The sequence below is a fragment of the Ranitomeya variabilis genome, chromosome 4 (assembly GCF_051348905.1).
Source record: "Ranitomeya variabilis isolate aRanVar5 chromosome 4, aRanVar5.hap1, whole genome shotgun sequence".
NCBI lineage: Eukaryota > Metazoa > Chordata > Amphibia > Anura > Dendrobatidae > Ranitomeya > Ranitomeya variabilis.
In genome coordinates this window covers 116,835,417-116,847,708 of record NC_135235.1, presented here as the reverse complement: position 1 = coordinate 116,847,708, position 12,292 = coordinate 116,835,417, and the positions used below count along the sequence as shown (strand labels likewise).

The 12,292-nt window shown below is 41.3% G+C and overlaps 1 protein-coding gene across 3 annotated transcripts in view; it reads right to left on the bottom strand.

The window, feature by feature from the left end:
* The window catches only part of WNT8B (Wnt family member 8B), a 188,453-nt gene that overhangs the window by 37,275 nt on the left and 138,886 nt on the right, over positions 1–12,292 (bottom strand). For 2 of the 3 annotated variants that reach the window (XM_077259142.1, XM_077259143.1), the window contains exons 3-4: positions 3,599–3,737; positions 2,530–2,745 (exon numbers count right to left, since the gene is read on the bottom strand). In XM_077259142.1, the coding sequence (XP_077115257.1) occupies positions 2,530–2,745; positions 3,599–3,737 (355 nt within the window). The remainder of the gene's footprint in view (positions 1–2,529; positions 2,746–3,598; positions 3,738–12,292) is intronic. The other variant, XM_077259144.1, reaches the window with a different exon arrangement.

Here is a 12,292-nt window from a genome sequence, read left to right as displayed (position 1 = left end):
GATTGTAATTTCGCAATGCATCTCTGGGAACGGAAGCTGGCGGCAGCCACGCGCGCATTGGCGGACGACGGAAGGTGAGAATAGCAGTTTTTTTGGTTTTTTTATTATTTTTAACAGTAGATCTTTTTACTATTGATGCTGCATAGGCAGCATCGATAGTAAAAAGTTGGTCACACAGGGTTAATAGCAGCGTTAACGGAGTGCGTTACCTGTGGCATAACGCTGTCTGTTAACGCTGCCATTAACCCTGTTTCAGCGCTGACTGGAGGGGAGTATGGAGCGGGCGCCGGGCACTGACTGGACAGAAGTAGGGAGGGACTAATTCTCAGCCGGACTGTGCCCGTCGCTGATTGGTCACGGCCTGGCGGGACAGACAGACAGACAGAAGTACCCCTTAGACAATTATATAGTAGATATATATATATATATATATATATATATATATATACACTATGGTTCAAAAGTTTAGGGTCACCCAGACAATTTCGTGTTTTCCATGAAAACTCATATACTTTTATTAATCAAATGAGTTGCCAAATGAATTGAAAATCTAGTCCAAAGATTGACAAGGTTCAAAAAAAAGATTTTTATTTGAAATAATAATTTTCTCCTTCAAACTTTGCAGCATTTGGCATTCTAGCAGTTAATTTGCTGAGGCAATCTGGAGAAATTTCACCCCATGCTGCCAGAAGCCCCTCCCACAAGTTGGTTTGGCTTGATGGGCACTTTTTGCATACCATACGGTCAAGCTACTCCCACAACAGCTCAATGGGGTTGAGATCTGGTGACTGCGCTGGCCACTCCATTACAGAATAGATAGAATATATTTATTATAGAATACCAGCGTCCTGCTTCTTCCCTAAATAGTTCTTGAATAATTTGGAGGTGTGCTTTGGGTCATTGCCCTGTTGTAGAATGAAACTGGCTCCAATCAAGCGCTGTCCACAGGGTATGGCATGGAGTTGCAAAATGGAGTGATAGCCTTCCTTATTCAAAATCCCTTTTACCTTGTACAAATCTCCCACTTTACCAGCACCAAAGCAACCCCAGACCATCACATTAACTCCACCGTGCTTGACAGATGGCGTCAGGCACTCTTCCAGCATCTTTTCAGTTGTTCTGCGTCTCAAAAATGTTCTGTGTGATCCAAACACCTAAAACTTGGATTCGTCTGTCCATAACACTTTTTTCCAATCTTCCTCTGTCCAATGTCTGTGTCCTTTTGCCCACATTAATCTTTTCCTTTTATTAGCCAGTCTCAGATATGGCTTTTTCTTTGCCACTCTGCCCTGAAGGCCAGCATCCCGGAGTCACCTCTTCACTGTAGATATTGACACTGGCGTTTTGCGTGTACTATTTAATGAAGCTGCCAGTTGAGGACCTGTGAGGTGTCAATTTCTCAAACTACAGACTCTAATGTACTTGTCTTGTTGCTCAGTTGTGCAGCGTGGGCTCCCACTTCTCTTTCTACTCTGGTTAGAGCCTGTTTGCGCTCTGCTCTGAAGGGAGTAGTGCACACCGTTTATGTAATTTGTGATTCTTTATGATACTGTAATGAATCAAACAAATTAAAATACTGGATATGTGGATGGGATGGTGAAACATAAAAGCATTTTAGAATAGTTCAATTACAGATTTTCAATATTGTGCAAAACAGTCCACAATGAAAACCATCATCATACAGGACAAGAGCTAAAATGTTTAATATTTTAACATGTGCCCAGTGTGCTTTGGTCATGCTCTTGATCATTTTACGTAAATGATTACTTATATTCTCCTATAGACAGAGGCCTTATAGCCAAGTTGAACATTGAATATATTAAGCAAAGGTTTTCTGATGCACAATGTGGTTTCCATTTTGGTTCCTTGATGGGTTCTTTATACCTGCTGAGGTCATCAAGCAGGCGATCTTTTATGATGGAGTTTTGCATTTTCATTGGTAAAAAAAGTGGCAAGGACACATCTGGTTAATCTTATTCTGCAGCTGGACAACAACAGAACTGTCTCTTTCTGTTTTTGCTAGGAACTCCATATCTTTCTGAGGTTACTAGCCATGCTGTGATTTCTTTTGAATATGGCAATTCTAGGGCATTTCATTTAACCAGATCATATTTTTTACAAGGAAAACCATCTTGCTGTAATAGATTTCTAGATAAAATTTTGATCATGATACAATTCTGTTTTTATTGTACCATAGTTTCACACATAGTGAACAAAAACATAAAAAGTTCAAAGATGTATTTAATAGGTTTGATAAAATTAGCTACACTTGACTACCACATCTGACAAGTCATATTTTTTTAAGACATGACAAAAAAAGACACTAACGTTGACGTGTTAATATTATCTGTATATATTCTCAGACAAATAGGCAAATTGTACAGTTTTATGTTTCTGAAAACTAGAACCAAGGAGCTGTTCAGTACCACCTGAGGGGCATAAATATTAAATTATGGAACTGCCAAAGAACCATGTCGAAATTGCAAGTTGAAGAAATGGACCTATGTAAAAAAAGATGAAAACTCTAACCTGGGGAAATGAATCCTGCTGAAAGAGAGCCTCCAGGTGGTGAATAATTCGGTGTGAATGGAATCTGGAGACGAGATAAGATAGTCCGGTTGTATTGAGATTCCAGTCTGGAGAAGAGGATCCTGTTGAAATTAATGCTCCAGACTGGAGTAGGAGATCCAGTTTCATAGTGGCTGCTGCCTGGGGTAGAAGATCCAGTAGAGTGAAGGTTCCAGTCTGGAAAAGAGGATACTTGGGAAATTGAGGTTTTATTAACCCCAGTCACTGTATGTTGAGTATATTTTGAAATTTGCTAATAAAAACTTGATTTATTTAGAGAACAAAAAAATTGATCCATGAGGATGGAAGAAAGTCCGGTTGATTAGGAAATACTTTAAATGAAAATGGACCCACCACCAGGAAAAAACTAAAATTGCCAAACAACCCAGACAGGCTTGCTGAATCCAAGCGATGGTTCTCCAGATTCCAAAAAACTAAAAGTTTATTCAGGTGTCAATAATCAATGCATGACCTTTAAGCACCCTTTAGGACCATTTTCCAAGATATAATGGGCAACTATGACTCAAAAGCATATTTAACTAACTATATACATCAAAAGTACTGTTATCAAAATGTCGAATTCAGAAATAACATTTTTTTACTAAATAAAATCTTAAATTATGTGTTAGGCTAGGTTCACATTGCGTTAGGGCAATCCGTTTAGCGCTAGCGGATTGCGCTAACGCAATGTATTTTTATGGATCGCGTTTGGGGGTCGCGTTAACGTCCCCGCTCTCGCAGATCCCCGATCTGCGAGAGCGGGGAACGGACCTCGGGCGCGCCGTGGACGCTGCAAGCAGCGTCTGAGGCGCGTCACAGAAGAACGGCACATCACTAGCGCGAGCCGAAAAAGGCACGCGCTAGTGATGCGCTGCTGGCGAAATTAACATTGCTGTCAATGGGTGCGCTAACGGACCCGTTGCACGGCGTTAATTGCGACATTTTCGCCGTGCAACGCTGTCCGTTAGCGATCACCCATTAATGCAATGTGAACCTAGCCTAAAACATGGTGAGTTTGGAAACTTCTTACCACTACGAAGTCCACTATGACTGGAAAGTTGCAATGTTCTCTCAGGACAGTTCCACCGATCCCATGCAAACTGGTATTTACACTCTTCAATACCACTTTGTGCTCCGGCTGCCACACTGCTTGAGTAGATAAGGTAAGCCTGTAAGAAACGTAAATTATGTGGTGACATCCAGCTTTTCATTAGCCAGGGCTGGCAGATGTTATCTGTGTGTAATGTCATCTCTAGTTGAAACCTATGGATTTATTTTTTGTTCATTCATTCATAGTCATAGCAGCCAGAACCTTCTCATCTCTATGTAAGCTACACTATATGACATCTGGCATTTTTTGTGTCTGTAAGTTCATGTTCATGCTGCAGAAATACTGTGTTTTTTGTTTTCTGCAGGTGTCCATGCCAAACTACTCAATAATAATCTTCTCTGATTATTGCATCTTTTCCGCATTTTTTATGCCCCCCTTATTTGATGCGTTTTTGGTGCAGATGTGAATCAGAGTATTTTAAGTGTTAGGCCGGCGTCACACTGGCGAGTTTTACGGACGTAAGAGCGCAGAAACTACGTCCGTAAAACTCGCATTACATACGGCACAATTATTCTCAATGGGGCTGCTCCTATTAGCCGTATATTACGGATCCGTAATATACGGCTTTCTAGGGCCGTACAAAATCGCAGCATGCTGCGTTTGTCAGCGTATTGCGCAAATAATACGCCAATGAAAGTCTATGGGGGCGAGAAAAATACGGATTCCACACGGACCTGCAGTGTGACTTGCGAGAAATACGCAGCGGTGTTAGTGAAAAGTCGGTAATTCAATTGCCGGCTTTTTCCTTCTCCTTCACAAACCCGACATGATATGAGACATGGTTTACATACAGTAAACCATCTCATATCCCCATTTTTTTTGCATATTCCACACTACTAATGTTAGTAGTGTGTATGTGCAAAATTTCAGCGCTGTAGCTGCTGAAATAAAGGGTTAAATGGCGGAAAAAATTGGCGTGGGCTCCCGCGCAATTTTCTCCGCCAGAATGGTAAAGCCAGTGACTGAGGGCAGATATTAATAGCCAGGAGAGGGTCCATGGTTATTGGCCCCCCCGTGGCTAAAAACATCTGCCCCCAGCCACCCCAGAAAAGGCACATCTGGAAGATGCGCCTATTCTGGCACTTGGCCACTCTCTTCCCACTCCCTGTAGCGGTGGGATATGGGGTAATGAAGGGTTAATGCCACCTTGCTATTGGAAGGTGACATTAAGCCAGATTAATAATGGAGAGGCGTCAATTATGACACCTATCCATTATTAATCCAATAGTACGAAAGGGTTAAAAAACACACACACACATGATTTAAAAGTATTTTAATGAAATAAACACAGCGGTTGTTGTAATAATTTATTGTTCTCTCAATCCATCAGGAACACCCTCGCTTGGAAAAATAATAAACGCACAAGATACATACCTTCTGGTGAACCGTCTCGTTCCACGAAGTAATCCATCTGAAGGGGTTAACTAATATTACAGGCAGGAGCCCTGCTAAATGCAGCTGTGCTCCGTGCTTGTAATTCCCCAGCGAATGAATAAAATGTAGGTCATTGACCTACATTTCCTTCAGTCGCGGTGAGGCGCCCCCTGGTGGATGTCCTCATATGACCTGGAGCGTGGGAAAAAGTTCGCAGGCTGCAGTTCATGAGAACATCCACCAGAGGGCGCATCACCGCGACTGAATGTAAGTACAGATCCTGCTTTCCTTTCAGCACCCGGGGATTACAGGTACGAGCGAGTGGTTTATCGCAGCTCGTGCCTGTAATATTAGTTAACCCCTTCAGATGGATTACTTCGTGGGACCTGATCTGACATCAGAAGGTATGTATCTTGTGCGTTTATTATTTTGCCAAGCGAGGGCCTGGAAATGGATTGCGAGAACAATAAATTATTACAACAACCGCTGTGTTTATTTCATTAAAATCCTTTTTAATCATGTGTGTGTGTGTTTTTTAACCCTTTCCAACAATTGGATTAATAATGGATAGGTGTCATAATTGATGCTTCTCCATTATTAATCTGGCTTAATGTCACCTTCCAATAGCAAGGTGGCATTAACCCTTCATTACCCCATATCCCACCGCTACAGGGAGTGGGAAGAGAGTGGCCAAGTGCCAGAATAGGCGCATCTTCCAGATGTGCCTTTTCTGGGGTGGCTGGGGGCAGATGTTTTTAGCCACGGGGGGGCCAATAACCATGGACCCTCTCCTGGCTATTAATATCTGCCCTCAGTCACTGGCTTTACCATTCTGGCGGAGAAAATTGCGCGGGAGCCCACGCCAATTTTTTCCGCCATTTAACCCTTTATTTCAGCAGCTACAGCACTGAAATTTTGCACATACACACTACTAACATTAGTAGTGTGGAATATGCAAAAAAAAAGGGGATATGAGATGGTTTACTGTATGAAAACCATGTCTCATATCCTGTCGGGTTTGTGCAGGAGAAATGAAAAGCCGGCAATTGAATTACCGGCTGTTCACAGATATCGCGCTGAATGAAATCTAAATACAGAATATATATATATATGTGTCTCAATGACATATATATATATATATATATATATATATATATATATATATATATACTGTATATATGTTTTAATGAACATTTGAGCACATAAATCCATTAGATGTCGGTTTTGCAAGCCTGCGCGAAAATCTCGCAGTACGGATGCCATACGGATTACATACGGAGGATGCCATGCGCAAAATACGCTGACACACCCTGCCTACGGATCACTATTTTGGGAACATTTCTCCGTATTACGGCCGTAGTACGGACGTATAATACGTGGCGTATTGTCTTACGCCGAGTGTGACGCTGGCCTTATTCATAGTACAGAAAAGCTTTGATTCTGCACTTACAAAAGTAATTGCAGGTTTTTTATATGCAAATATGCAATCGTTTTAGATTCCACAGAGAAGACAATAGAGAAAAAAAGCACCAAAACCACACAGTTCAGCAGTGTCTTTAGATGCAGAATATTTATGAAATCATATCCACTGTGCTTTGACAGATAAACACAGTAGAATTTCTGTGCAGAAAAGCAGCAGAAAAAACGTAGCATTTATGCTATATGTGAACATGGCCTAAACATCCAATCAAAGTAGATGTGATTTCATGAAAACTTCTACCCTCAAATCTGCATCAGAAGACGCTGTTGTACTGTCTGGTTTTGGAGTTTTTTTTCTCCTTAGGTTTCTATGTGGAGCTTGGAAAAAAAACGCATGTAAAAAAAAAATTGTTGCATTTTCGAGTACAGAATCAATTTTTGGGGGGATCAAAGCTTTCCTACACCATTAAAGAAACAATAAAATGTTGCTTAAAATCTACACCAAAACTCATCAAATAAGGTGAAAAACGCTTAAAAAAATGCAGCAAGTAGGCAAAAGTCAAAGGAGATTATGAGATTGATATTGCATTTCTTGCAGACACCTGCAGAAAGCATGCAGAAGAAAAGACCCAAATGTCAAGGAGGAAATCTCACGCAATTGACTGACAAGTGATGTACGAGGCTACGGCTGCTTCCATTACTAGTCTTGTTTTTGGGGAACTCACAGTGAGCATATGGTTTATACACCTCCAATTCCAACATATGGAATACGTGTATATACCCTGGTACAGTCACTACCAACTCCACAATAACAAAAAGAACCACTAGCTGCCACCACTAATTATTTTATACAGGTTGACTGGAAACCTGTTACAGGTAGCGTATGGCTTCAAGGGTGAAGTTTTACAGAGCAAGAGGAGCAGCGCTATAACATTTTATATATTTAACTTGGAAAGGTAAGCAATATTTCTAAAAAAAATATGCAAAGATGTTACAAAATGGGAACAAAAGAATATAATATGCACAATTACAAAAAATTAAATGGAATAACGAAAGAAAATTACTAAACCAGATGTTGCAGGAATGGCTGTTATCTTTATAGAAGCAAGCAAATCAATTAGGAAAATGGGACACTGACATTAACTATGTTTAGAGAAGGTCTAAATAATAATAAGGGACTATGAGTGCAAACATATAACCCTTAAAAATAAGTTGTAATTGAAAAACTCTAAAATCACATCAAAAGAAACCTTAGTGCACGAATGGTGATACACAAACAAAAAAAATTCAAACTATATTATAAGTAACTGCTTTAATAAGTCAAGTGAAATACAGTCAAAAAGGTTCCAACAGATCGCCACTATCCCTGTCTCCCCTTGCGCACACCAAAATGGAGATTACATGGTTAGGGGGAGAGAAGGGGATGGGGGTAGGCTACATAAGCTCTGTGTATCACCATTTGTGCACTAAGATTTCTTTTGGTGCGATTTTAGAGTTTTTCAATTAAAACATATTTTTAAAGGTTATTATTATTATTATTATTATTATTTATTGTTATAGCGCCATTTATTCCATGGCGCTTTACATGTGAGAAGGGGTATACATAATAAAAACAAGTACAATATTCTTAAACAATACAAGTCATAACTGGTACAGGAGGAGAGAGGACCCTGCCCGCGAGGGCTCACAATCTACAAGGGATGGGTGAGAATACAGTAGGTAAGGTTATATGTTCACACAGCGAACTATGTTTTCCAGAATGCACAGACAAACACAGACATCAAAACTCTTATTTTTATTACATCACGTTCCCGCATACCTCCACTTGGTGAGCTCATATGGGATCTGGTTGTGGGATTTGCTAGTGCTGTTAGCATTTTATGAGCTCCGTAACTTTCAAGATATCTTTGCCCCTGGAAATCCCAGGCAGTAGGTATTGTCAAGTTTCATATTGCAATTTTATCTGTCCATACAGATGAAACATGGCATAGCTAGCACTATTCATTGGACCAATATTAAGTAGGAGGGGTTAGAATGGTCTTATGGTGATGTGAGTAAATGGACTAAGTTCGCCCTTTCACTACAACGCAGAAAATACAGTGGGGCAAAAAAGTATTTAGTCAGTCAGCAATAGTGCAAGTTCCACCACTTAAAAAGATGAGAGGCGTCTGTAATTTACTTCATAGGTAGACCTCAACTATGGGAGACAAACTGAAAAAAAAATCCAGAAAATCACATTGTCTGTTTTTTTTATCATTTTATTTGCATATTATGGTGGAAAATAAGTATTTGGTCAGAAACAAAATTTCATCTCAATACTTTCTAATATATCCTTTGTTGGCAATGACAGAGGTCAAACGTTTTCTGTAAGTCTTCACAAGGTTGCACACACTGTTGTTGGTATGTTGGCCCATTCCTCCATGCAGATCTCCTCTAGAGCAGTGATGTTTTTGGCTTTTCGCTTGGCAACACGGACTTTCAACTCCCTCCAAAGGTTTTCTATAGGGTTGAGATCTGGAGACTGGCTAGGCCACTCCAGGACCTTGAAATGCTTCTTACGAAGCCACTCCTTCATTGCCCTGGCGGTGTGCTTTGGATCATTGTCATGTTGAAAGACCCAGCCACGTTTCATCTTCAATGCCCTTGCTGATGGAAGGAGGTTTGCACTCAAAATCTCACGATACATGGCCCCATTCATTCTTTCATGTACCCGGATCAGTCGTCCTGGCCCCTTTGCAGAGAAACAGCCCCAAAGCATGATGTTTCCACCACTATGCTTTACAGTAGGTATTGTGTTTGATGGATGCAACTCAGTATTCTTTTTCCTCCAAACACGACAAGTTGTGTTTCTACCAAACAGTTCCAGTTTGGTTTCATCAGACCATAGGACATTCTCCCAAAACTCCTCTGGATCATCCAAATGCTCTCTAGCAAACTTCAGATGGGCCCAGACATGTACTGGCTTAAGCAGTGGGACACGTCTGGCACTGCAGGTTCTGAGTCCATGGTGGCGTAGTGTGTTACTTATGGTAGGCCTTGTTACATTGGTCCCAGCTCTCTGCAGTTCATTCACTAGGTCCCCCCGTGTGGTTCTGGGATTTTTGCTCACCGTTCTTGTGATCATTCTGACCCCACGGGGTGGGATTTTGCGTGGAGCCCCAGATCGAGGGAGATTATCAGTGGTCTTGAATGTCTTCCATTTTCTAATTCTTGCTCCCACTGTTGATTTCTTCACTCCAAGCTGGTTGGCTATTGCAGATTCAGTCTTCCCAGCCTGGTGCAGGGCTACAATTTTGTTTCTGGTGTCCTTTGACAGCTCTTTGGTCTTCACCATAGTGGAGTTTGGAGTCAGACTGTTTGAGGGTGTGCACAGGTGTCTTTTTATACTGATAACAAGTTTAAACAGGTGCCATTACTACAGGTAATGAGTGGAGGAAAGAGGAGACTCTTAAAGAAGAAGTTACAGGTCTGTGAGAGCCAGAAATCTTGATTGTTTGTTTCTGACCAAATACTTATTTTCCACCATAATATGCAAATAAAATGATAAAAAAACAGACAATGTGATTTTCTGGATTTTTTTTTCTCAGTTTGTCTCCCATAGTTGAGGTCTACCTATGATGTAAATTACAGACGCCTCTCATCTTTTTAAGTGGTGGAACTTGCACTATTGCTGACTGACTAAATACTTTTTTGCCCCACTGTATATCTCCTATAAATACTGGATTGATACATACCCAAATATTTATCACTGGCTCCAAAAGTCTCAGAACAGTTCTTTGGTCAGAGAAAGCTCTGCCTGGGAAATATACTTCCCCATCTCTGCATAAATGAATTCCCATCCTTGTGGCTCATTCCCAGAGAAAATCTCCTATTGGAAATATCTGATCACTGCAGGAAGTCCCTACTTCAATTGAGGTTGAAGTGTCAGCTCTCTCTCATTTAACCAGTTATAATTAGCTCTCTCTTCCTCAGTTATAACAAGTCCCATATGGTCAATGTGAGGGTGATATGTTCTCTCTCCAGAGATGTCTTTATGGGTTTTAATTATTCTCTATGACACTCAATATTACATTTTTATGGGTTTTATAGAGAAAAATCAATCACAACTTTTTTATGCCATTAACTGATTTCCATAAATAATATGTAGAAAAGAATCTGGCACTCCAATATCATAGAAAATCTTGAATTTTATTTTGTACAATCCAGAAAATCCAATGTGTATATAAATTTGACTTTTCAGTCAAACCTTTCTCAAATATTCACAAAGTGGCTGGAGTGAGAACAGTTGCAAATGGCACAAAGCGCAATGGTAATGTACTAAGTCACTGCAAGAATGGCTCTATTCTTGGAGTTTGGACTTTCTGGATCGTACTAAATAAAGATTTTCTTTCATTTTTAATGGTATAACTTCCCTCTGCTTGCTGTCTGCTGTCTGTAATCTGCCGCTTCACCATCTAGAAACATATTTTAATGTGCCTGCTAATTCATTAGTATAATTCATTTGGTGTATTGTACTTAAAACTCACTGTTGCATATCCATGACTGGGATCAATGTAGATCTTTTCTGGTGGAAGGTGTTAAACTAGATGTTGCCAGGCTGAATGTCTTTGATCATCTTAGGAGAAAAAAAACCCGGGTGTCCTGGCCTCAGCTGCCAAATTATCCTCAATCAGTTCCTACAATCCATCTCTTCTGACCCAGCAGTCTGGACTATAAATTTAGAAACATCCTTAGGGGTGCACGCATGTGGGGGTGCACGCAAGCGTCCCAGAAGCAAAGCGTCACGAAGATAAGCATCGTGATACAGCAGTTATTCCATGGCAGTTAGTCAGGGCATGAGTCAGGTAACCCACACTCTGCACTCCAGTCTATCCATGTGCTTAATTCCTATCCTCCTGTGTTCTCTTGCAATCCACTTTCACTGCCCAATCCCCCCTCCATCAAGACTCATATACATCAGCTCCTCACTCCTTCCCTCTCCCATGTACAGCTCCCATGCACTTCTCACCTTCTTGAAAAACCTCACTCCATCTTGCCCAAACACACTGCACAAAAAAGCTTCATACAATTCCAAAAACTTCTTGCTTTTTATCTTCCTACTCCTACTGATTTCAGGGGACATCTCCCCCAACCCCGGTCCACCATCCACCAACCTCAACCCCTACCCTACCTCACATCGAAACCTTAATAATCTTACTAATATTAATTGCACTCCTTCATCTCCTTCTTTTAATTGTGCCCTTTGGAATCCATGGTCTGTATGCAACAAGCTTCCTTTCCTACACAATTACTTTCTCAAAAGCTCTCTGAATCTGTTGGCCCTCACGGAAACCTGGATTCAGGATTCTGACACTGTCTCTCCTGCTGCCATTTCCCATGGTGGCTTACAATTCTCCCATTCCCCGAGACCCACAAACAGACATGGTGGTGGAGTCGGCATACTTCTCTCCCCACAATGCACCTTCCAGGTCATCCCCCAGTTCCATCACTCTCATTCCCTTTTTTTGAGGTCCACACCATCAGGCTCTTTCGTCCCCTCTCCCTCAGAGTAGTGGTCATATACCGGCCCCCAGGCTCACCCACCCACTTCCTGGACCATTTCTCTGCCTGGCTGCCACACTTCATGTCCTCAGAACTCCCAACCCTTATCCTGGGAGACTTCAATATCCCCATAAACAGCCCCACTTCCACATCTGCATCCCAGCTTCTATCACTAACCACTCCTCTAGGCCTCTCACAGCTCTCAACCTCTGAAACCCAAAGACGGTAACAACCTGGACCTGGTCTTCGCCCGGCTCTCCTCAATCTCCTACCTAGATA